Consider the following 26,654-nt stretch of genomic DNA (forward strand, 5'->3'; position numbering starts at 1 on the left):
GAGACACAAGGCTGAGGAAAGGAAAGCAGTGGTTTCTGGGGGTTTCTGCACAGAGAGAAGCGGCACAGGAGATAGAGCTTTCTCTATTGTTTTGAGGACGAAACTACATTAGACTACAGTTAAAGTATAATGAATGTATTATTTTTTCAGACAGAGAGGACGTGTTACTGGAGTTTGTGGAGAGACAGGATCACATCTCGGTCATCTCGTCTCTGTACAAGTTTAATGACAGCCCAGAGCTACTGCTGCATGGACTCAGAGTGCTCCTCCTACTGGCACAGCTCAGTAAGTGCTTCATCAGTTCAGTTCATTTTATTCAGATAGTTCACAGAGGCTAGTGTAAGACAAATCATTTATATAAAGTCTGAACAGGAAGAAGCAGAAGCCTCAGCTTTGCCCCTTGTCTAACATTGTACAAGGGATACACTATATAGTATAACACACATACTGAGAATCATATATTTGCTTATTAAAGCATTTAACCAATCACATTTCAGCCATCATTTGTTGCTAGGCAGGGTCAGAGTCAAAGAAGTGTCCTGAGGCCTTCACAATCTGTTCTGCAGGCCCTCGGACACAAAATAAATGTTGATGAAACTGTTGCTTCAGCCAATCAGATTTTGAGTTGGTGTCACCAGGGCCTTCTAACAGGCATATGGCAAAGTTACCATATTCAGACCCATTGATTGGACAGTCAGAGAGCGCACCAGCCAAGGCAGCAACCTGCATCTGTAGCGGGCTATGCAAATTATTATTACTACATATTACTCTTATTAATTACCAGTGGTGTAGTGGGGATTTTTTAAGTGGGGGTACACGATTCATGAGGAATAAACCAGGACTGAACCAGGACTAAACCAGGTCTAAACCAGGACTAAACACAGGTCTAAACCAGGATTAAACCAAGTCTAAACCAGGACTAAACCAGGTCTAATTCGGGACTAAACCAGGACTCATCTTGGACTTGAGAGATAGAGAGAGAGAGAGGTAGAGAGAGAGAGAGAGAGAGAGAGAGAGAGCGGTCACCCAACAGTCTACATGGGTGCACCTCCAGACCCATCCTGAAACATAGTTCTGGTTTAGTTCTGGTTAAGACCTGGTTTAGACCTGGTTTATTCCTGTTTTAGTCCTGGTTTAGTCCTAGTTAGCCTATGCAGGTTATTTTCACCATTGTCAATAGCTCTGGTTTGACATTTAAGTTGTAGGTTATTTTATATTTGTTATTTTTTAATATCTCACGTCGGGAGAAGTGGGTGAACAGCGTATGCCCACGTACCACACTCATTACACCCCTGATTGTGGCTAGAGGAGTTATCTATCTGTGATGCAACAGCTCTTTATACTGTGTCTCTGTATAATAAGATGCTTTTATAACCATAAAATAATTATTGAGGAGTGGAGTGTTTCAGATGTAACACTACTAGGTGTGAAATGCACGGTCCGCCACTGCTAAGAATACATACACAAGCTGAGAATCTAAACTCTACTAATCCAAAACAACTATTGTTTTGGATTCATAGAGTTTAGATTCTCACCATGAACCCAGCTTTTACTAACAAAATACAATGTAAAATGTCTAGATGTTTTTTACTTCAAAGAGTTTTTGGTCATTCAAAATTATTTCCAAACAAAGATTATTTTTAACAGACCAGTGTGTTGTTTACACAAACCTTGACTTGTTTCCCTTCTTCAAACAGGTCATGTGATGTTAGTATGAAGAGTCTTGAATTTACACTGATTTTGGCACCATTCTTGTATCTTCATTGGTGGGGGAATAGTGCCATCAGCTTCCCAGGTCCTTGATAGTTGATAGGCCCCCTCGTCCCTGTTTACTGCCCTGTGGGCTTGTCTCAGTAGCCTCTTTAAGACACATCACGTGACCCTTATGAAGAAGGGAAACATGTCAACTTATGTGTAAACAACACACACTGGTCTGTTAAAAAGACAGTTTTAACAGACCTTTTGTTTGGAAATAATATTTGCCCCGTTTACATGAGAGTTTTAATTCAGAAAAAAAATAATTTAATTCCGAATATAAATTAATTCTGCTTTAAAAAGACCATGTAAACACTTAATTCCTAATGATTATTCGGAATTAAACTTATTTGGAATTAAACTTAAATCCAAATTAAGTGGGTGGTTTATTCCAGTTTTAAAGCGGAATTAATTTATTCCGCGATCATGTAAATGTTTATTCCTCTTAAAAAATAATTCCGGTCTTTCAGTGCATATGCGTTGGATCACCCTTCTGATGCAATTATTCACTATATGCAATATGGTGGAAAAAGTTTGCATCATGTTTGCATCCCCGAATCTCTGTTTCCCGGTGTTTATGTAATTGCGAAAGGTACCAAGGTTCCCAGTTAGCACCGTGAGCTGTCCTCTTCCCAAGTTATCATCATGAACTCCTAAAACAGCAGCATGTGGCCTAGGTCTGTACACAACTCACCGCGCATCAGCCCGGAGCAGAAGCTCCGAGTCAGCGTAACAGTGGGAAATACACGATAGCACTCACCACAGAGCGCAGCTCCTCCTTGGTCTTTTGCCGTTCTCCGAGCAGGTTGGTCAGACAGGTCCATAGGCTCCTTCCTCCATGTGCTGGGTCCAGACTGGGGCGAGCAAGACCAGTGGATCCGTGCGGCAAAAGTGAGAATGCACTGTGGACTACAGGTACGGGCAGGCTGCTCCTGTCCTCCGTGCTCCAGGGCTGGTTCCGAGGTAGGGCAAAACATCTGAACAGAAGTGCGAATCCTGTTTAGTTCATTATATATCTTGTTCTGAGCAGTCCATCCTCCGTGCTCTTAGTTCTTCTCTGGGGAAAGTGCTTCTCAGGCTGAGGCACCTAACACCAATCCCCGGTCCAGCTCATTGGGGCTTGACCTGAACCAGAGCTGCTCCCGCTGGTTCAGAAGTCTGGGTTCGGACTGTTTCCCCGTCCATACAAACTGGGGAACAGCGGTACGCATCCCCACCCGTAACAACAAACCGAGATGGCAAAAAAGCCGGTAGCAGCTCAAGTGTGTGTTTTGTTCCGGTCGACGTAAACACATTCGTGTCCCTGTCCAATCAGAACACTTCTCCACCGCCAGACGTTGAGCAGAATTAAATAAAGCCGATTTAACGTGTTCCAGGTTTACAACTTTAATTAGGAATTATTATTTCCATGTAAACTCGAAGGAGAATAATTTTATTCCAAATTAATTAATTCTGAATAATTAAATTGGAATTAAAAAACATAATGTAAATGTGGCCATGAAAGACTGAAATGAACCTCTTCGATGTAAAAGTTCTAAACATTTTACATTTAATTTAGTCAGTAACTGCTGACAATCTAAATGAGAATCTAAATTCATATATACAGTCCAAATTACTATATATACTTAATCATATGTCGGTCTTGTAGTATCATGGGACCCTTCGGAAGAAGGATGCAGAACGCATCCGAAACATGTCAACTTATGTGTAAACAACACAGTGGTCTGTTAAAAAGAACCTTTTTAACACATTTTTAACAAATGTGCAATTGCAGTTTGTTTTCTACTTTATGTATATATCTGCTTTAGGTTGATGTAATTTTAAATATAATTTGATTAATTAAAAACTTGAATGCATTCTTTGTTCACAGCTGCTTCCTTCTTCAGACAAAAGACAGGAAGTCTGTCTAATGTGTGTCAGTTTCAGTGACTTAAATGAAATTGTCTCTAAATTATATGCTTCTCCTAAACGTATAACATCCTGTCACAAGTAAATTCACTGGAATGGGACAGACGTCTTTAGGAGTTATTGTTTAAAGTGCAGGTTTTCTTGTGTTTTCTATTTGTGACTTGGTTTGGTGGTATAATACCAGGTGTAAATATTTCTCATAGTTTTACATCAGTAAATTGGCATTTTGTGGAAAAAAGTTTAAAGCAAAAACTTGGACAATACAGGAAGTAGCAGATATCCTAAAGCAGAATCCCTCTCCCTGTGTCATCAACATGGAAAAGTCCATCCAAAGTGCAGAGACAACTTGTGAATATTTTTCATAAAATTTCAAATATAATTATATTTACTAAGAAATGAGTAGTTGAACCTGTCATATGCCCTTTAATGTCCCAAGCAGATACTTAAAAACCTAAATATTCCGACATCATTTGTGTCCAGGTAGTAATGTAGAGATCCTGATGTCTGGCAGTGTCCGGTGCTACCGTTTGGTCACTGTTGCCATGGATACGTTTCCTGAAGTCGAGGACATCCAGGAAGTGGGCTGCTGCCTCCTCAACAAGTTCACCTCAGGTCAGACCCTACAGATACAACCATGACTAAACCAGGAGTTAAACCAGGACTAAACCATGACTAACCCAGGATTAAACCAAAACTAAACCAGAACTAAACCAAGACTAAATCAGGAGTTAAATCATGTCTTAACCATGATTGAACCATGACTGAACCATGACTAAACCAGGACTAAACCAGGATTAAACCAGGACTACAGTATGACAAAGTTAGGGCTAAACTGAGAGAAGGACGAACCTACGTGGGAGGCGGAGGCAGTCAGAGAGGGTCAGATGGAGCAGAGGTGTTGATTTGATGTCTTGTCTTCTCAGAGAGTTACTACAGTATCCTGGTTGTTCATGGAGTGCAGAGAGCAGTGGTTCAAGCCTGTGAGACGTTTCCTGATAACGCAGTACTTCAGACGGCCGCACTCAATTGCCTCGCCAGCCTCAGTGAGTTCACACCAGAATGAACACCAAGAACATAAACATTTGACAGAAGACTGATATATGAAGGGATTAAACAACAGCACTGACACACAGCAGAGTGGTGTTACTCCACGGAGTGCGATAAAAACAGCAGTTAGCATTAGAATTCTCACTGACCATGGTATAAGAATTGATAAACTAAGAATCCCATGCATCTTAGAACATTTCTGTAGAGTTCTAAAATACAGATTTTTTTCCACAAAAAGAGAATATTTTGTTCTTTGCAGGGGACATTGTATTATCTAAATTAGTGCAGCCTTTGCAGGTTTGGTAACTGTGTCAACTCAAATTGTGATTTCAATATTATTGTGATATATTGTGCACTGGGAAATTTCAAGACGTTATAAATTATTTCCAAACTCACACTGTGTCACTGACCCTACAACTACCACAGATATCAAACATGTCTGATACTCCTGCAACTGCACAATCAACTGTTGTGCTTTCATCGTGAGGAGGTAACACGACATTGATGCACAGAGGAGCTGAAATTTGACACTACGTTATTATTGTTGTGGCTAAAATATATGTCAAAATCTGCCTGTAAATCGCACAGTGTAAGACCATCTTAACTCAGACCAGCAGCATCTGATTGAAAATGGCTTCTGGATCAATTTCAAAAACACTGTCCAGATAACCACCTCTGAAGCAACATAAAAACTGATAATGAATCTCTCGCAGTGTCAAACTAAACAGTAAGTGATCTAAATAAAACATGTATTTCGTTCTTTTTGAACGCACTGCCTCCTCTGTGTGATTCGATTTACTCAGTGTTACCGCAGATGCTTACAGCATCTTGCACGGAGTCTAATGTTCACACCAGTTATTTTAATACTTCATAATTCACATTGTGTCCGTGATTCTCTGACCCAAAACAAACAAAAGAATGCAGAGTTGTAGATCAAAATCACAAGTTATAGGATTTATATTATAAACTTGTGACCACTGAGGCTGTGCAAAATTTAAAGCAGTTATATTATGCTTTTGTCAGCTACAATGTTATGATCTGTGATAGAGCTGCAAGGGATCAAAATCTGAATGGATAGAATTAATGAATCACAAAGACTGCACTTTTGAATACCATAATTTCCTCCACAAAAAACACAATCTCTGCAAACAATGGTGGGGGCAGTTCATTACCACGGAAGCCATCTTATTAGGACTCCAGCCCATACCTCGGTTATGTGTGTGCCAACTTGTGTGATGATTGGGTGAATATTTTAGCCTGCAGATAATTCAGAAATTGAAATTCCGAAATTTACCCATGTGACCTCAAATGACCTCGGAACATTATAAAACTTTTTTTACTCGGGGGCTTGACCCACATACCAAATTTGGTGACAATTGGTCCATAAATGGCAGGATTATCGTGAGTGGACAGACACACACACACACAGACGCACAGGGTGAATACAAAACCTGGTTAACCCTTCAGGGACCAGGTAAAAGCTGCTAACCCCATACTTAAGATCTGTACAAACTGAAATGTGAGTTTAGTGTTAATTTGTCTTTTCATATTTCAGTCTTTTTGTCAATTCTTCTGGACATGTGAAGTTTCAGCAGAATCATCTCACAAATCTAATCTCAGTGTTTATCAGAAAATCTCAATGAAATATTTTTCAAAAATTGTCCAGCACTAATCCATGTCTATTGCTAGCTACTGTTAGATACTGTCAATGATAGTTTCTCATCCAAAACATATCTGGAGGTGTTTTTAGAGTGTTTTATGGTTGTTTCAATATGTTATGTGTTAGCACTTAATACCCCTAAAATACTTCCTTTTTAAGGTTTGCTAATTGTGACAAATTGCTATTTAGATGTGACTGTGATAGCTCTTGCATATCTACAACTAATTAAACCAAGAAATTACGATAATTTTGCAATTATAGTTAAATTTCCAGTTAAAATTTCTTATATTTAGATGTTTATTTGTTCATGTGTCTTTATTGGCCACCCTTAAATGGATTTATGTCTTTTCTTTATTCAGTCTGAGTAATTCAGACACAGTAATAACTAAATATAAACTATGTAACAAGTCATCTAAGAAACTAGTGTAAAGCGATTCACAAGCAAATTAAAAATAGAACTGGAATAGTCATTTACTAACACACCTTGGCCGTATCTAATGCAGTGGTTTTCTTAGTTCATTATGCAACATGGAAACTCCCAGATATGAGTTTATAAATACTCGTGGTTAGGAGGTCAGCACTGTGCAGTGTGTGACCCATTTGTCCTTAAAGCTACAGTTTAGAGAGAGAAAGACCCTCAGACCAAAACAAAGACGAGAATTATAAGTGGCATTTATAACAATATTTCTCAAACTGTGATCTGCGGGCTGCTAACTCTTGTGTCACAGTACTAAAATGTCAAACTCAATTTCAATTAAGGAACAACCTTCATACTGATTCTGATGCCATATGCTCTTTATTTAGACAATAGAATGTGATTTTCAACATTAAAATGTAGTATTATCTTTTATAATATCATGTGCCCTTATATTTGTGTAATTCCATAGTTTTCCAGGTAAGTTCCATAACTGGAATTACAGAGCTTCAGACAGAGCAGAGCCTACAGTTAGCATCACACCCCAGGGAATGTTGATGACATCAACAAGTATCAAAAGGAAATGAGCAGCGGGACAGGGTCGTTACCTTCAGCAGCCTTGCTCCGGATTGGCTCTTTGGTTGCTATACCCGTGGTCGGAATTCCAAATATGGGCTCCATATTCAGCTCTTCAACTGCGAGCCTCTATTGACTTTATATAGCTGGAGCAAACACTATGGGTGACGTCATGCTTGGTCCACTTCTTTATACAGTTTATGGTTTAACCCAGAGACACTGAAAGATGGGTCAAAAACAGAGGACACTGTTACATTCCCTTTGCTAGGGGAGAAGGGAAGTAACAATAAACAAAACAATAAACAAAAAACAAGATGTTAAAGGTTTAACTAAAAACTGTGAATTTATTATTCTACAGTGTAGAGAGAAAAAACAAAGAAAGGTTGCTATGAAATAAAAAGATTTAAATAAAAAATAAACTACTAAACTGAGGAGTCCTAACTAATTACAATGCAAAAAAAAACTAACTAAAGTTTTGCAACAGCCGGCATCTTAACGAAAAATGAGACAACCAAAGAAATAACCAAACAAAAGGGCAAGCTGGCACACAGGCACCCAGTCATGCCGAGCAGGCGGAAGACAGTGCTTTTATACTCCACGCCCCACAGGTGGCATCCACAGATTGGTGGGGGCAGAAGGGTGTCCGGCCAATCCCCAGAGCGATCCAATGCGAAGCCTCCGTCCGGCAGTCTCTGCTCCCGCGCATCCGAGTTCAGGGCTCGCGGACTGATCACATACACACAAAAGAAACAAGAGACAACGGGAACATGAATAATCAAGCACCAAAGGGCCGAGGCCTGTAACATACACATTACTCTTTAGGGACAATTAAGTGTACAAGTAATACTTTTGACTCTATAAACAGTTTCCCTCTGTCTCTTTGGCCATTGATGTCATTCACTTAACCATTTCTTGGCAACATTTCAAATATTTCCTTCAAACTGATTCAATATTAAATGAGATAATCAGATATTCCTCTGTGTTAGGTAACAGTGATTGTTTTGTGTGTCCAGCGGCGACGATCGTGCAGAACCAGGCTGCTGCAGCTCAGGGTCTGGAGGAGGGGGAGGAGGAGGAGCAGCGTGGCCCACAGGAAGTGCTCCATCTGGGGCTGAACTGGATGGAAGTGTGCTGCTCTGCTCTGGAGCTCCACGCAGCCGAACCTTCAGTGCAGGTCAAGTTTTTAATGTATATCATATTGATACTTTGCAGTAACTGCTATGCTGGGGGGGACTACTGGATAAATGTCTACAGTGGAATGTTTAGCAGTTACCATGGTGACACAATGCACACATTATCAAATACAGCCTTTACGCCCATGTCAGCTCCCATTTGGCACTGCTGCTTTTTTATTGTTTTAGATCAGTGTTGTGATTTAAAATGTGCAATTTATAACATAATGATCCATGTATGTCATATATTATAATTATACTGCAGACACATGCACAATATATCTCCTTTAAGTACACATGGATTAGTCGCTTTTTTTAAGTGCAAAATTGCACTGCAAGGAACTGCAACTCTGCCTAGTTATAGGTTAGATCTACGAACAGGGGACCCTGGTTACATGTTTTTTAAAGATATTTTGGCATGATGATAGCAGTTTTTAATGCCATACTATGAAACATATCACTAATAACATTTCCAGTGAGACCCTTCACCAAAGTTACACAGTGCACCTTTGAGTTAAATACTTTATATCTTCAGAGCAACATTTTATCTGAGCAACATAACTTTTAAAAGGAAAAAATGACAAATGGAACTCATCAAAATGTATTCAAATAAATTATAATGTTTTTTTTAGGAGGCGGCGAGTTGGGCGATTCACAGCCTGTTACTGCATGGAGCTGGAGTGAACCAGTCTGAGGAGGATCAGGGACACAGGTGAACTTTGGTCTTTCTTTCCTTATGTAATAATATACCTTATAATATAATATAATATAATATAATATAATATAATATACTTTAATAATATACCGTGAAAATGTACCTACATAAAGAAAAAATGTATGTACTGTATTTAAGTCTATAAGTCACACTTTTTTTCATGGTTTGGGTGGTCCTGCGACTTATACTCCAGTGTGAATTATGTATTAAAATGTTCACACTGACAGCTGTGAGAGGGCGCTCTAGGCTTGTGTGTCATTATCTGCTACTCCTATTACTCCTGTACCACTGTCACTTTGCGCCCTACTGCGAATGTCTCCTGCATGTGTCCTGCTGCAAGTAGCGAAATATGCAGCCAAAAACGGTAATCGAGCAGCAGAAAGAAAGTTTGGAGTGAGCGAGAAACTTGTGAGGACTGGCGGAAAGCCGGGATGGAGAACCCATCTTCACAATAACCGGGTGGGTGCACCATGTAACTCTCCTGGAAGTCATTGGATGGATGGACAAAGCCTGGACTTCAGTGACACCCAAATCCATCCTGTTGGGATTCAGAAAGGCCGGAATAATTCTAACTGGAACTGATGCTGAGTCTGACGACAGCTATGCAGGAGAGGAAGCAGCGCTTCGTTTACCTCCGGAGGTAGGTTTGAGTTGCTCAAAAGTGACACCGAGGATGAAGAATTCAACGGGTTGAGTGATTTGGAGTGAGATGTAAAGTTTTGTAAACTTGTTCTGTTCTGTTGTTATATGTTCATATGTTACATTAACAGCCTGTTGTTCTGTTTTAATGTTATTACTATAACTTGCCTTTCAAAATGAAAAAGTGAAATGTCGGTTCCTGGTCTCTAATTTTATCCAATAAATTTCCCCCAAAAAGTGCGACTTATAGTCCGGTGCGACTTATATGTGTTTTTTTCTTCTTCATTTCACGCATTTTTTGGCTGGTGCAACTTATAGTACCAAAAATACAGTAGGTATATTTTGTTTTGAGACTACTGTAGAAGTCTCACTTTGTGAAATAGGACATCTAAAAATGAAGCATTTTATTGTAAACCCAGAAGTAAATGCTGTAAGCCACTCTGCCTGACTGTGCTTGGGCGGTCCACCCCAATTTCACTTTTTTACATGAAAAGCTACACTGCTTCAACTTTCCCTGAGCTAAAGGACATGTTTATGTTTCCAGGACTCCAGTTCACAGACAGCTGATGGCGGCCATGCTGCTTCACTCCTCGTCGACCAAAGTGTTTCAGGCGGCGACCAGCGCCATCACAGCCCTGCTCACGCACAAGAGTGAGTCCCATATCTAATTAGAGGCACTGCTCTGTCTGAAACTCTGTTACTCAAGTTAAACTTTAATGTAACTTTGTTTTAACTCAATCTGACCATAAAGAACTGACTTAACAACTTTGAGTGCTCGGAACTAAAGATGCACAAAGTAATCAAAATACAAATTTGAGTAAGATAATGATGAACATAGTTAAAACATTGTTCTTTTTAACTGCAGGTAAAATGCGCCCGCTGCTGCTCTCTAGTGGACTCCATGTGAACATAGTGGAGATGATGAAGAAACACGTGGCCTCGACTGAAGTGTCTGTCAGTGCCTGTCGATTGCTCAGTCTACTGTTCCAAGGACGGTATGGTCTATACACTGAAAATTTACACGGCATGGTCTAAATACTGAAGACAGGGATGTATGGACTATTTACTATAAACTAGAGCCCGACCTATATGGATTTTGCTGTGGCCAATATGAAACCGATATAATGGGAGTTGGCGCTGCCGATAGCCGATATAATCGCCGATATATTTAGTGGATTTTAAATTGGGTTTATTTAGGCAACATTTATTGTTATTCTGCCTCTTTACATCATATTTACAGACAGTAGGTTGACTTAATGGCATTTTTGCATCATATTCTAGACACTAGTGATGGGTATTCCAGCTCTTTTTAGAGAACCGGCTCTTTTGGCTCGGCTCACTAAAAGCTGCTGGTTCTTTTGGCTCCCAAGCGGCTCTTCAGATTGTTTTGTTGCAAGCAGGACTAAAGCACGTCTAAAGCAGGACTGAATCAGGACTGAACCAGGTCTAAACCAGGACTGAAAAAGGTCTAAACAAGGACTTATTTATTTTATGCTAAACTACAGCCAAATATGCTTGTTTTTTGTTTTTTTTTAATCCTACGTACACGCAAATTTCTCAAAGTTTCGTTTTCTGCCGCTGTCAAACCACGAGTCTGCACGCGGCGTGAACAGGAAAAAAGTGAGAGAAAGAGAAAACACGGCTCCCAATAAGGATCAGGCTCCCGTCGTTCCCTTTAAAGAGCCGGTTCTAAGAGTCATTTCGTCCGCGACGGACCCATAACTAGTAAAGAAACTAGCGCTATTAGCCTTTAGCCGTAAATGCTGCGCGCCGCGGTAATGAATTATATGCGCAAATGTCATAATTCACACGTCTGTTCACAGCTCATTTACATATCAGTGCTGGTCCAGTAACAAATATACGGCCAGTGTAGTCACTTTACAATAGACCAATAGAAAACAGTCTGTTTATGTGCGGGAGCTACAGCAGCTAACCCATAACGAATGACTAAAACTAGCTTCAGAGTCGACATATTTCCAACACTCACCGCTCATACAGGCTCCTCCTCACATCACAAATCTGCACTAATAAATGTCCTTTTAATTCAGACTCAAACCGATTGTCCGTAAAAAGAAAATAATCTCAATGTTTGGATCTATGTCTGCGGATGTAAACAAACACACGTGAGTGACGCGACTCTGGTGTGTTCAGGGACAATACGGACACACGCACGGATAAATGACTCCGTAGATAAATACTGATGTGGAGACACATATTAGGACATTTATCTGTCTGTAAATTGGATTAAATGAACATAATGTAGAGAGTCTAAGATTTTTAACGACGCCCACGTGAAATATCGGCCCCTATCAGCAAGCATATCGGCCGATAGCTGATATGCATCGAGGTGCCCATATCAGCCGATAATATCGGCCAACCGATATATCGGTCGGGCTCTACTATAAACTCCACAAACCGTACAGTCTAAATACTGGAATAAATGGGAATACTGTGGTGGTAACAACACATGTGCAATGCATTAACGTCACTAGCTGTACGGCAGGTTTCCATTGGTAACAGAAAGTCTAATAAACATATACCGGTACATGGCAGCTTGAAGCTGGAACCATGAAGTGTTTTGGTTTTGACCAAGACCTTGCACTGGAAAAAAATTTTTAACCCCCCTCTAAGAAAAAACATGTACAGTGCTTTAAAACACATACCATTTTTTGGAGCCCCTTCTGACCCTGCTCTTCTCCACCTGTCTTATAGGGGCGCTGGTCTAGATGAGTTAAACATGACGATGGGGCAGATTCTATCTGTGATGAAAACTCACAACTTTGAACCTGCTGTTCAACTGGAGGCTTTCAAGGCCACTCTGGTGCTGCTATGTCCAGGTACGAATACTACTACTACAACAACTGCTACTACTACTGCAACTATTACTGCTACTTCTACTATTATTACTAATATAAAACTAAATTCCCATGTGAACAAAAATATCTTTCCTGAATAGTTTTATAATGGACTTTAACTATATCCGAACTAGTATAGGATTAATAATAATTTGTTAAAGCAACTCAGAGCAACTTTCTGGAGGCACGTCACCTGCATGATTCCATAGAAATACAAAGTTGAAAGTATACTTCAATTTCATGTCTGTGGAAAATTTTAACCAAAAGAATTAGTGCTGTCATGCGATTAAAAAAATTGAGAGATTAATTAATTATGATCTGTAATTAATTAATCTAATTAATCTCATTTTAATCTCACCTAAAAATTGCTGAGGAAATCCTTCAATTTGAGATATTTTCATTTAAATTCATTATTACATTATTGTGGCAGATCAAAACACTGATACAGAACAAAAAAAAGTGACTTTATCAAGTCATTTATTGTTTAACAAATCTCTCCAAAATGGCTGTTGAGCCCAAGTCTCCATGAATAAGAAACTGTTTGTTGTAAAGTAGCAAAGACGAGGAAATCTGAACATAATAACTTTTGTCTACTTAAAGACAATAATAAGTCCAGTCTTTCCTTAACCATATTAAAAATATTATTGATAGAGAAATGCTTTATATATGAGATCACTGGTTTTTGTCCTGGTTTAGACCTGGTTTAGACCTGCTTTAGTCCTAGTTTAGTCCTGGAATGGATTAATCCTGGTTTTAGTCCTGGTGTTAGTCCTAGTGTTAGTCCTGGTTTAGACCTGGTTTTAGTTCTGGTTTTAGTCCTGGTTTAGTCCTGGTTTAGACCTGGTTTTAGTTCTGGTTTTAGTCCTGGTTTAGTCCTGGTTTAGACCTGGTTTACACCTGGTTTAGACCTGGTTTTAGTTCTGGTTTAGACCTGGTTTAGACCTGGTTTAGACCTGGTTTAGTCCTGGTTTAGTCCTGGTTTAGACCTGGTTTAAGTCTTGGTGTTAGTTCTGGTTTAGAGGCTCACAGGAGGAAGCGCGGTTTACGCCGCGTACGCGAGAAAACACTATCCACACGCGGCTCACGGGAGCACGTCGGTGTCCGCGCAGTAACTACAGAAGGAAACGTGGTCCGCGCGTTCTCAGGTTACTGACGATGATGAAGGTTTGTTTGTGTGTGTTTGTTTGTGTGCGTGTCCCCTCATGTGGCAGGTCACTATAGGACAGTAGTGCAGAGATCATGAGCCTATGCAGGTTGTTTTCAGGCGATATTATATTTGTTATTTTCTTTTATATTTCACGTCGGGAGAATAATTTCCAAGACAGGAATGTGTTTTTACCTGTGCGCTGCTCTGTTCTACTGGCTCTTTGACCTCGTCCATTGTGCGACTGATGCCGCCAACGTTAAAATGACGTTTACTTACGCTGTTACTGCGCGCGTTTTGTGTGGGTTTCCGGCAATGAGTGGAATTACCGAAATAAAAAAATGTATAAATGTGTTTTGTGTGTGTGTGTGTTGTTGTCCCAACAACACATAAAAACAGGTTTTATAATAAAGAAACTCACATACAGAAACACTAAAGTTAGAGATTAAAAATGAGATTAACGCGATTAAAAAACATAACGCGCTAAATATGACTGTAATTAATTAATCGCAATTAACGCGATAATTTGACACCCCTAAAAAGAATAACATTTCCATTGCCACATAAGGGTCAGGTTTGCGGTGATGCTAATAAGGACACATGTTTTTCAGAGCAATAAAAACATACAAAATGAAGAAGAAAAGAATGCTAAAAAGTTACACTGTGGAGCTTTACAAAAACTAGTACTACTATTATTTGTTTAAAAAAATGGCATTCTGTTTTTATTATCTTTATGGTATCTATTTGCTTTTATTATTAGTAGTAGTAGACATTTTATTGTGTTAACAGTATGATTTTTAAAAATCTGTACATTAGCAAATGCACTTGAGCATAGAATCTGGACTATCTCACTTAAGTCAGTCCTCTTTCACGGTTGAAAAATGACATTTAGTGTATTAGATTTGACTCTGTGGTCTGGAGTGTTTCTGGGGTTATCTCTGAAGGAAAGCCCAGATTCTGTGTAAGCCTCATTATAGAAATCAGATCTATAAGCAAGTCATTGTGCGGATAATAGACTTGTGAATCCCCCTCTTGGACACAAAGACACATTTAGCTGATTTCATGGTCTTAAAAACATGAAATGCAGAACTAGTTTATTTTAAACAGTTTACATAGTTATTCCTCCCTTACCTAATGCACACTGAACTTTGTAATTATTCACCATGATGAGTTTATAAGCACTTTCTACAGCTATCAGACATCAGAGCAGAGTTTGGCTATCAGAACACTGCTAACAATATTCACCTTGCATGCTAACTATGAAAATGCTTTATAATTTGATGCAGACAAGACACAGCTGATAGGTACAGCCCCTCTAATACACCCGTGCTTGTTTTCAGACCGCAGTTTGAGAGAGAGCAGTGGTGCTGTGTGTGACCCTGACATGGCAGATGTGTCTCTGAAGGTGCTGAAGACTCAGTGTGTGGTGGAGGGGGCTCATACACTGTACCTGGAGGTGCTCAACAGGGTAAACACACAACACTACCACACTAAACACCTTATCTCCAGGGCAACACCATCATCTTATCTCCATGAAAATATCATCAATTTATCTCTCATGACAATGGGCTCCAAGAGAACAGAGACATTTAATGAACACACTGTTTGGATACTTGTTGAATCACAAAGACTGCAAAAAAAGCTGCTAAGCTGGTAGTTCAGACCTCGTCAAATATGTTCTGGAATGTCTCTGTGTGTCAGATGCCCTACCTGGGTATCCATGGGGATCTTATTCTGTGCAAAACCCTTCTTATCCTATAGTTTAGACCCTACAGACATGCTCTGAATAGCCTGCGGTTCTTGGACTGTCTTAAACATTTCAGATTGCAGTCTTCTCTTCAACATTTATGTAGCCCTATGCCAAATGTTAAAATAGTTAGTTAATTAGCATTTTCAAGTTTCTGTGCATCACTATTAGGTCACATGTGTCATATTGTGTTACAAGTTGTGTCCTCTTTTTCAGTTTGACTGACCTCAACAAAAAAACATTTCAGAAATTAAACAGTGATTAGTTCCACTTAGAAAATACAAGAGATGGTTTACAGACAAGCAGACACAAGCATACATCCCATTCACTACTGTTGTAATGACATAATTGTATTGATACAGTGAGCTCCTCTACAAAAACTAGAGCATTTAATTAAGATTTCTCAAACGACCAGCAGAAAAGTGGCGGGAATACAAACAGAAATTGCCTGTTCGAGTTTGATAAGATGTGACTGAGTCTGGACAATGGACAGTGTTGACTTAAGCAGGAAGTAGCTCTGGGAAAACGATTATGTAAGGGTTAGGAATGAAGTTTCACCTGTTTGTGCATTCCAAGACATTTACAGCTCAGTTAACAGAACAAATTAACACAGAGTGTATAAGAAATAATTAAGGATTTCCACAATGTCCACAAAATGCAGAGGAAGGGTCAGATGGAGCAAAGGAAGAGGAGAGAGTCAGATGGAGCAGAGGATGCAGATGAAAGGATCAGAGGATGCACAAGAGAGTGATTTAAAAATATACTGATTTCTTTTTCAGTTCATCAGCAGTCCTTCGATACAGAGGGGGGGCTTAAAGGTGCTCTCTGCTCTGGCTGACTGCTCCGGTGCAGTGGATCTCCTCTGCCAGCAGGGGGCAATAGACACCGTCCTTCACACACTCCAGATGTTTCCAGAGGACAGAGGTACAACATGTATGACAGTGATACGAACACATGCTATTTCTTTATCACAACCATACATAACATCGGACTGGAAGAAATCTCCAAACTTACAATTCACAAATGTTGAACGTTATTATTTGTTTGGGACTGGCCCCACACCTGGAACTACAACAGGTGATCTGATTTGTGCTGTTCAAGGAGTTACTCTCAAATACCATTACAGTCACAAGCTAGCTGGCATTATCCAACAGTTTTTCAGTTAAACATTCTCACCTTTTTTGTTGAACATCAAACACCTAAACAGGACCATGAATGCTTACAATCTGTGGAGCCAATCTGAGTTTAAATCCAATTTGTGTTTTTTAAGTTTTCAGGCCATCTTAAACTTTTATGGAAGTTATTGCTTATGTGTCCATTGTGTCACATGATAAGGGCTGAACATTTCACCATAGACATACTTGCAGAACCCCCCAGAGTGATGTCACTGCAATAAAAAGTGTTTTTTTGTTATCCAGAGATCCACCTCTGGGGCCTGACTCTGCTGCAGCATCTCGTCATAAAGAAGAAACTCTCTCGGATGATTTTACCTGTTTTGGCGTCTGTGGTGGTCGCATCTTTGGTCCAGTACAAAGATGACAGAGAGATCGAGCTCAAGGTTTGTGTAAAGTCGAAAGCAGTGGCTCTCAAACTGATCCAAAGGAAAACAAAATGGATAAAATGAACTTTATATTTTTTTATAATTGTGGGTGTTAGTGTTATTTGTTTTATTTTGTGCCCGTTTTGTTTCCAGTGTTTTCAGGTGTCTGTGCGCATGATGGAGGCTTGTTCTGGAGCTGCAGCTCAGCTTCAGAAACACGACTTTGATCGACAGGTTTTCCAGCAGCTCAGGGAGGAAGCGCCAGAGAGCAGCAGCATCCCGGTGAGTATGGAGACTGATACAAATGTCCAGTGTCATTGCTCAGAACCTAAGCAGGGCTGGGCCTGGATGGGAGATTTATGGCAATACCAGGTGCCACATTGGGGCAGCCACTGTGCCTAGTATGAAGCTGGTCATGGGAGGGACCAGTGGTGCAGAATGGCAGCCACACTTCCATCAGTCTGTCCTAGGGCAGCTCTGGCTACAATAGTATCCTAACACCACCAAGTGTGGAGTGATTGAATAATACACTGTAAAGTGCTTTGGAAATCCAGTGCATTGTTAGGCCTGAGCCGAGGGACGAGACTAATTAAAAACCCAGAAAATAGCAAAAATATTATTTTGTTTGTCACAGGTGTTATTTCTGATGGGCAACAATGTTAAAATAGTGGTTAAAGAATGAGTTTATTAAGTCTGAGCTGAATGCCAAGAAAATGCAGTACATATACACATTGGGGGATGGAGTGATGTAGGCGGGGATGAGAGGCAGCCTCTTTGTCATGTACCCCACAGTCGCAAGGAGAGCAAGGGCCTTTAATGCCAAATTCAGCTTTATGGCTTTAATTATTATTATTATTATTATAAGCTGGCATCTCAGAAGTTAAACAGCCATTTAGCTACACAAATGATTATATAACAGAGGGTTTTCCCTCTCGTAATGCGTGTCATTATCTGTCTACTCTGAACACATTCTGTACATTTTGTGTCTTGATCTAAATTTGTCTTTGTAACTTCCACAAAGAACATTCCTCACATTCTCCCTCATTAACATCCTCAAACCAGTTCACTTGGTACTTTAGATCTTTGCACCAACGAATAGTGAAGGCAGCAATGGGAGCAATACACCAGTATTCAAGGAAGAGTTAAATAGAACTAGGCTAACCAGTTATTTAAATTGCCAGTTAATCTTGTACCCTAAACCAGGACTAAACCAGGACTAACCCAGGAATAAACCAGGGCTAAATCAGGAGGAAAGCATTATTTTGTAAATCACTTAAAGTCATTATCAGTCCTTATTGTCAGATACAAGCAAGGGCCTATAACTGTGTTTAACTTAAAAAGACTTAACTGAGCTGTCCACTCTCCAGTCACTCCAGAAACTGAAAACTCCTCTGTTACATTTTTAAAATATATCTTCTGTGTTTATAACTATATGCACGCACATTTTTACTCTTATTAGCGTTAAGGCATATACGTGCGTCATCTCTTATGACTGACTTATGTGAAGCTTAGCATGTGAAGTGGAGCATCCTGATTAGTAAACCTCTTTCAAGCATCTATTGACCTGGTTCTTAAACAAAGGCTAAACCAGGGCTTAACTGGGACAAACCAGGACTGAACAGGTCTAAATCAGGTTTAAACCAGTACTTAACCCTTTTCATATCCCCTCTCTCTTTCAGCTGCGTAGGACCGTGTGCCTGGCTCTGTCTAAACTATGGGCTGACTCTGAGCTGCACTCCTCCATGTTGGAAAAGGCCTGTGAAGAAGGAGACACAACTATGGCCGAATGTCTGATCGAACTGGGAGCAGACGTCAACTCTAAGACCAAAACTGAACCACTTATATACCAGGTCTGTGGCAGAGTGATTATCCTGTCTCCTCCTCTCCGTGAGGAGGTTGTGGGTTAGACTCCTGATCTCTCTGAGTTGAGAGTACATGTCTTTCCTGTGTTACTGTGGCAGAGTGGTTATCCTGTCTCCTCAGACCAGTACCTTGAAAATGACTTGAAAGTATAGACTGTATAAGGAAGTGAACTGAGAGTTTGACATCACCCATAGTGACTTGTGTTTAAGCACGTGTATCATAGCAAATAAACAATCAGTCGGAAGTTAGGTTGTTCAAGGTACTTTCTCCTTCCCTTAGCAACAAGGTACGGTAGTTGTCAATCAAACCTGTCCAGGTTGAGCGGGTTAAAAAGGACATTATAAGACCAAAATAAAAAGCCTGACAGCAGTAGTTATTGAGAGAGAGGTGACATTTTTTTAATTCAAATGAATTGGGGCCAATGGAATCCCTCTCATGCTCACTTTCTGTTTGGAACGAGCTATGTCTATAGACTACCAGTCAAAAGTTTGTACACTATATCTCATTCAATGATATTAATTACTTTCTCAATTTTATATATGGAACACATCAAATATATGTTGTAAGATGTATGGAATTGTGTAGAAAAGTCAAATAACTTTTGAGTTGTATTTTTTTTTCTACATTACATATGTGTCATTCATAGTTTTGATGCCTTCAATCTACAATGTCATGGAAATAAGAAGAACCATACATGAAAAAGTGTCGAAACTGCCTGTGTATAGTTAGTCTACATTTGAAACATCTTTATTTCAGAAAAGTTGTCCACTTGACTACCTTTGAAAAGTTTCCCCCATTTACAACTGAGGGATTACACTAACTAACTCTAGTGTAGATTCTAGTCTTGTTCATCTTCCCACACCCTCTCTTCTTTCCTTAGGTCTGTGAGCGTGGTGGCCCTCTGGATCTCCTGGAGCTGTTGGTGGCTCGTGGGGCCCAGGAGCAGCACTTGCGTCGGGCTTTGGCTGTGAGTGTGAGGAGGGGGGATGGAGCCGCGGTGGTGCAGCTTTTGGGCAGACTCGGGCTGGATGTTCACAGCGCCTCCTTGTGTTTGGGCGGGTTCAGACTTGGGAGGCTGGATGCAGTGTGGCTCAGTGCGCTGTTGGCCGAGAGAGGGCGCAATCAGAGCTTCAACTCACGATTCAACAGTACGTGAATATACTAAAATGTTCTTTCACTTGATACTTAAGGCAGATTTAATCTGTAAAATTGACTTTTCAGAGCTTTTAGCCATGTTATAGTTTCCTCTCACCATTTACCTAACCAAAGTTGTAATTGGAGTGATTTGTGCAATCTTTGCTTATAATTAAGATGCCTTTTTGCCGATCAACTCATTTCACCCATCAACCCATTTTCACCAATCACTAGCTAGACTTCTTTAGTTGGAGGATTTGACATATTGGGCATGTTTTTGTTGAGTAAACTGTCCCTTTCTCTCTTAGGTAAAGGAATTAGCCTAGCACGCTACATTCTCTCTCTGCAGCGTCTGAAAAGCATCTCTGGGCCTCTGAGGTCTCACACTGACCCCTGCCTGACTTCTGGGTACATCTCTGATGAGAGCGACGACTCCTGTTTCAGCTTCATGTCCATGGACGAAGGACTGGTGCTCTGCGATGATCTGGAGAGTGATGGTACCTACTACTAGTGCAAATATTAGTACTATTTGCACTACTGTTTCTATTTTTTTCTGTTTTCTATTATTACTCCTGCTACCACTACTACACAGATGAAGGGCTACCTAGTACTACTAGTATTGCTACTACTATTACTACTATCACTCCTATTCTTACTATTATTACTACTACTACACAGACAAAGGACTGGATCCCAACCAAAGCATATCTCCAATAGCAGTGTGAGATATTGACCAAATGAGTGCTCCTTGATTGACAGAAGTTAAACATGTTGTACCTATCTTGTTTCAGGCAGTGATTCTTTGGCTGGGCCTCTGTCTCCTAAAGCTCACAGTGACTCTTCAGAGGAGCTCAGGAGCAGGAAGCATAACCGCCGCAGACATGCTAGTGCTGAGGTCAGTGCAGAGGTCAGGATTGCTGTATTACATTATACAGACACTTATCAACTAGCCCCATTCACACTCAGCTCGATCTGGGAATTTTAGTTTTTTAGGTAAATGTCATGCAAAAAATGATTTCTGATCTGTCAAGTTCTTGGGTAAATTCCTGGGAATATGCAGGAAAGGCTTGTGTGTGAATAAAGCCAGAACATTGCCAGTACCACTGCTTGGTTTCCCAAGCTACCAGCTTGGCCTCCCTGATCCATCCTCAAACAATTTAAATGGTACAGCAGCTGCATTTGCAAGCTTAATATTTAAGTCTGATATAAATGTGCATGTAGTCCCTGTTCTGTAGCTAATTGTTAATTGTTTTTCTCCAGTGTTTGTCTACGTTTAAAGGTATTATTACATTATATTCCACATAAATATAAATGTGTTTGTGTTTTTCAGAGTGGGGCCACAGAGACAGATCCCCCTGAACCTTTACAGAAGAAATACGGCCGCACTGGATCTATGCAGAAATGTAGGACTGAACCAAGAAATTTATTTAATTTGTATCCTCTCATAGGGAGATACAAATTAATAGGGAATAAACCCTAACCCTAAGAAAATCAACTCAGACATGTAGTGGATGATTTTTAAAAATAAGATTCATAGAATAAGACAAAGGAGACATCTTATTCCAGATTTTTTCCATGTATTTGAGTAAAATATGTTTTGCCCAAGCACAGCTAAGCAGCAGCTATAAGTAGCTTTTTAGGTCAAAATAAGTCTGCTGTGTAAAATCTGTATCTAATTTCAAAGTGTTTTATTGGTTGAGAATCAGGAAATGCACATTGGCATGCTATTTGTTGTTAGCTCTACTGTCACAGAACCTCAGAATGTGTAAGGAATAACTTTAGACCACTGCGAACAGTTTTTAAATGAACTAGTTCTGTTTTTCAGGTTAGGTATAGCTCCTTTAACAAACAAAATAGTCAATAGTTGATAAATTGCACAACCATACATTTACACCTGTATTCCCTTGTCCCTTCCCCAGTGTTGAGTGAGTCCTTGTCTGTCAGAGACTGGGACAGGATCCGACTCTTGGACCTGTCTGGGAATGAGCTGGACTCTCTGAGCTGTTTAATGGATGATGACTCAGTTCAACAACAACTGGAACATCTGCAGAGACTGGACCTAAGCCACAACAGCCTGCTGGAGTTCCCCTCACAGCTCTGCCAGGTATGTACTGGTTAACACCTAGTTTAGACCTAGTTTAGACCTGGTTTAGACTTGGTTTATACCTGGTTTAAACCTGGTTTATTTCCGGTTTAGTCCTGGTTTAGTCCAACTTTAGACCTAGTTTAATGCTGATTTTCAAATTTTCCAAACTTTTTAAGGAATAAAACAACTTATTAGTTTCACTGAAGAAAGTGAAATTTCCCACAGTGGCTACCTACCTTAACCTTGCTTTGCCTCTTGTTCCAGAGTCTGAGGAGCCTGACTCGTCTAGACCTTCAGGGAAACCAGCTGAACTGTTTTCCTGTGGACCTCCTGACCCTGCCCTCTCTGAGCATGCTCAATGTGTCCCGTAACTGTGTCCATGCCCCCTCACTGTGCTTCAGCCAATCAGCTGTCTGCCCGTCTCTCAAACATCTGAACCTCTCCTTTAATAAACTGCAGGAGTTTCCTCTGAACATTGGGGAGTTCATGGGCAACCTGGAGGAGCTGCTCATAGAGGGGTAAGGCATGTTAAGATATACACCTATTAACTGAATGATTCTTATTTTTACAATTCAAATGCGCAAAGATCGCAATTATTACTTTATGATACGTGCATATGTGTAACTAGGGATCAGAGGAGTAGATGGGGTCTGTTTTCCTGGGCCCTGGGAATAGGACCCTCCTAGTATTCATTTTTTATTAGAAGGGGTCCATGTGAGGTTTTTCACCCTGAGCCTCAAAATGTCTGTGCACGGGCCTGCGAAGGATGTGATACAATTTTAGTGTTAGGATTTTTGTGAGAAAAAACACAACGATTAAATTGAGCTGTCCTCCTGCTCAATTTAAACTATGGGCTGTTTAACCCATATATAGAGGGTGAAAGTAACTATGCACACACCACATCACATTTTAGACTAAACCCAGAACTTAACCAGGACTTGACATTTCCAATTAGATTAGCGATTTTGTATTCTGACAAACTAATACAAGAATCACATTTCAGAACATTTGTACAGATCTAAACTACAGGGTTTGCCGTTTCTGTGCAGAATAAACATGAGATTTTGTTGTTTGTGCAGGAAATTGTAAGGTTGTAAGGAAAAATGCAGTATTTGCAATTTGCTAATAGCACCCATTGAATTTAAGATTTTGATTTGATTCATGTTGCAGCCCTGTTAGTTACAAATGTTTGTTTCTGTTTGCAGAAACAGTATTGTGTCTCTCTCCATGCCTCTGTCTTTACCTGAGCTCAAACTTCTGGACGTCAGTAAAAACAACTTGGAGGAATTATCCTCAGACTTTCTGAGAGACTGTCCCAAACTGGAGGTGTTCAGTGCCTCCACCAACAAACTCTGTGAGTCCAACCATACATGTTTAAAGCCAGTATTAAAGTGCATATGACACGTTTTCAAATTATGTCTTGGTTTGCTGGGATAGTACCTGTGATAAATATTTATCATTGTCAAAAATGAAAGTGAAACTTATAAAACATGTTAACACATTGTTTTCTGGAGAATATAGCATTTTCCAAACAACAAAAGGTAACATGGTGATCTAAATATGTGATGTATAAATAGTTAATATCCCATAAAATTAAAATACCCTCTCTTTAACAATATGCTTACATAAATCTTATATCCTGTGGTTCCTGTCTTCTCTCAGCTGATCTCCTGTTTCTGCCGCTGAAACTGACGACTCTGAAATTAGCAAACAACAATTTCAGCCATGTCCCAGATGCCATCCTCCAACTGCCAAAGTAAGAAACTCCCTCGGACCAAGTTCTGTTATTGTATCTTTAGTCAAGGCACTTCACCCACCTTGCCTAGTATGAACGTGGTGTTGGTGGTGGTTGGAGCAGCCAATGGTGCCGATTGGAAGCCTCTTTTCTCTTTTTTCAAATTCCTTATATCATTGTGAAAATGTATCAAAATCTAATTTTTTGAGCTTTTTACAAGAAAGATGTCACTGTAAAGCATCAATTCAAACACCATATACACATTTTAGCAAAAAAGTGACTGTGTAGAATCCTTAAACCATCACCAAACTCTCCTTTCTCTGTATCTCTCTTTCTCTTCAGTTTGCGCTCAGTGGACCTAAGAAACAACAATATCTCCTCCCTCCCTCCTCCTTCGTGCTGGTCTTCCTTAAACCTTCGTGAGCTCATGTTTAGTAAAAACTGTATTGAGTCTCTGGACCTAAGCTCAGATGTGTTCAGATGGAGCCGACTCGAGAAACTGCACCTGAGTGACAACAAACTCACACAGGTACAAGATGTGTGTCAGATGCCCTTCCTGTGTGTCAGATGCTCTCCCTCTGTGTCAGATGCCCTCGCTGTGTCTCCATTAGGTCTTATAATGTGTAAAAGCTCCTAACCCTGTAGTTTAGACCTTTACAAACATGTTCCGAAATGTCCCTGTGTGTCAGATACCCTTGCTGTGTTTGCATGAGGTCTTATTCTGTGTAACAGCTGTAATTGCATTCTGAACAGAATCTATTCCTAATAGCAATACCGTATTTTTCAGACTATAAGTTGCTCCAGTCCGGAGTATATATCGCACCATCCAAAAAATGCGTAATGAAGAAGAAAAAAACATATATAAGTTGCACCGGACTGTAAGTCGCGCTTTTTGGGGAAAATTTATTTTATAAAATCAGAGACCAGGAACTGACATTTTCAGGCAATTTATAGTAATAACAATGGACCAGAGAACAACAGACTGTTAACGTCACATATTAAGAGTTATTCAGATAACTATAGCATAAACAACATAACAAGATTAGCAAACTCTCCATCTCACTATAAAACACTAAATCCAATTAATTCTTCCTCCTCAGTGTCACTTTTGAACAACTCTGCGACTGTGAAGTAATTCCTTACAAGTCAAATAATCAAAGTAAAAAATAAATACATCTAAACTAGCCAAATATACTGATTAATATTCTGAATACACAAATTTAACAATTAATTACAGTTCATTCCTATATATATTTTATCTTTTCCAGTTGCCAGGGGAGATTGGGCTCCTGGAAGGCCTCACCTCTCTGGATGTGAGTAGGAATCTTGGTTTGCGCTCATTTCCAGATGAGATGGGTAAACTGGTGCGCCTGTGGGACCTTCCTCTGGACGGACTCAAACTGCAGCTCGACTTGAAGCTCATCGGCTCCAAGACCAAAGACATCATCAGGTACAGCACAGGGAGGTTCTTACAAGCATTTGTTTAAGTCCTGAAATGTGGCCTCTGCATTTAACCCATCCTTCTGTGTTTCTGGGTTAAACCTGTCAAGAGCAGTGGGAACCATCTCCAAATGTTGAGCTAGTCTTGGTCAGGACTGTCTTAGCTTTGAACTGTTGTGCTTGTTTTGGGTTGATGGGGGAAACTGCTGGAGTGCTCACCCAGACACAGGGAGAACATGCAAACTCCACCTAGAATTCTATTCTATTCTCACCTACTGTCATGAGCTTGGGTAATGACCGAACCAGCGTTTAAAATAGTTTTTTACCTTAGAGATGGGGTAAGGAGCTCAGTCACATGGGAAGAGCTCAGAGTAGCTAATGCAAGACTATACCAGGGTTATACCAGGATTATAATGGGGATATAGTTGGACTTAAAACAGGTCTAAAATGAGTCTAACACATAACTTTCCTGCAGGTTCCTACAGCAGCGTCTGAAGAAGGCCATGCCGTACTACAGAATGAAGCTCATTGTTGTGGGAAACTCAGGCTCCGGTAAAACCAGTCTGATCCAACTGCTCACCAAGGCCAAAAAGTCACAGGTCACACCCAAACAGAAGGCCTGCATCGAGGTCTCTGACTGGACCATCCGAGAACGAGACAGGAAGAAGCTTGTGCTCAACGTCTGGGACTTCTCAGGTCAGAGAAAATTATAAACTTTAGTCATTTAGTTAGCTATAATTAACTATAATTTGTTGGTTTTAAACTCATATTTTTTTTTATAATTTTAATAAAAATAAATATATTGAAATAATTAAAACATGACTTGAAACTTTTAAAATACCAACCAGTAAAATATTACTCACAACAAGCAATTAAATCCCATGTAGATATTTGAACCTTTTTGAGTTGTTTGTAGTTTAGACCTCTATAAACATGTTCTGAAATGCAGTCTTTTCAAATGCTCTTCTTAATGCTTCTAGATGAGTTGAAAATGTGCACTGTGAATTCTTTTAAATACAAAAATTGCAATTTGATTTTTCTCCAAAATTATGCAACCAATGACATTCTATGCTTTTATCATGTTTTTTCTAGTGACTATATCATACATAGATTATTATTTTGTCAATTGTAAATTGACACATTGGTCAACTCATAATACTTGGAACATGTACATTGACTACAGAACAGAACAGTAATTGGCATTTCACAAGAACTAGAGTTTC

At 39.9% G+C, this 26,654-nt stretch overlaps 1 protein-coding gene across 3 annotated transcripts in view; it reads left to right on the forward strand.

Annotated features, from left to right (window-relative positions):
- lrrk2 (leucine-rich repeat kinase 2) overlaps window positions 1-26,654 on the forward strand; it is a 50,347-nt gene that overhangs the window by 5,251 nt on the left and 18,442 nt on the right. Inside the window, exons 6-29 of one of the 3 annotated variants that reach the window (XM_055155307.1) lie at window positions 151-285; window positions 4,144-4,275; window positions 4,587-4,706; window positions 8,375-8,535; window positions 9,166-9,245; window positions 10,432-10,538; window positions 10,753-10,882; window positions 12,600-12,724; window positions 15,227-15,354; window positions 16,413-16,557; window positions 17,052-17,191; window positions 17,327-17,455; window positions 18,853-19,023; window positions 19,917-20,184; window positions 20,479-20,667; window positions 20,962-21,077; window positions 21,501-21,573; window positions 22,090-22,274; window positions 22,521-22,774; window positions 23,462-23,610; window positions 23,919-24,012; window positions 24,334-24,520; window positions 25,260-25,441; window positions 25,907-26,127. In XM_055155307.1, coding sequence (XP_055011282.1) covers window positions 151-285; window positions 4,144-4,275; window positions 4,587-4,706; window positions 8,375-8,535; window positions 9,166-9,245; window positions 10,432-10,538; window positions 10,753-10,882; window positions 12,600-12,724; window positions 15,227-15,354; window positions 16,413-16,557; window positions 17,052-17,191; window positions 17,327-17,455; window positions 18,853-19,023; window positions 19,917-20,184; window positions 20,479-20,667; window positions 20,962-21,077; window positions 21,501-21,573; window positions 22,090-22,274; window positions 22,521-22,774; window positions 23,462-23,610; window positions 23,919-24,012; window positions 24,334-24,520; window positions 25,260-25,441; window positions 25,907-26,127 — 3,621 coding nt within the window. Of the gene's footprint in view, window positions 1-150; window positions 286-4,143; window positions 4,276-4,586; window positions 4,707-8,374; window positions 8,536-9,165; window positions 9,246-9,392; window positions 9,889-10,431; window positions 10,539-10,752; window positions 10,883-12,599; window positions 12,725-15,226; window positions 15,355-16,412; window positions 16,558-17,051; window positions 17,192-17,326; window positions 17,456-18,852; window positions 19,024-19,916; window positions 20,185-20,478; window positions 20,668-20,961; window positions 21,078-21,500; window positions 21,574-22,089; window positions 22,275-22,520; window positions 22,775-23,461; window positions 23,611-23,918; window positions 24,013-24,333; window positions 24,521-25,259; window positions 25,442-25,906; window positions 26,128-26,654 lie in introns of those variants that run through there. The other 2 variants (XM_055155308.1, XM_055155309.1) reach the window with 2 other exon arrangements.

Source organism: Boleophthalmus pectinirostris, unplaced genomic scaffold, assembly GCF_026225935.1.
Source record: "Boleophthalmus pectinirostris isolate CB_2022bp ecotype Guang Dong unplaced genomic scaffold, ASM2622593v1 HiC_scaffold_2, whole genome shotgun sequence".
Taxonomy (NCBI): Eukaryota; Metazoa; Chordata; class Actinopteri; order Gobiiformes; family Gobiidae; genus Boleophthalmus; species Boleophthalmus pectinirostris.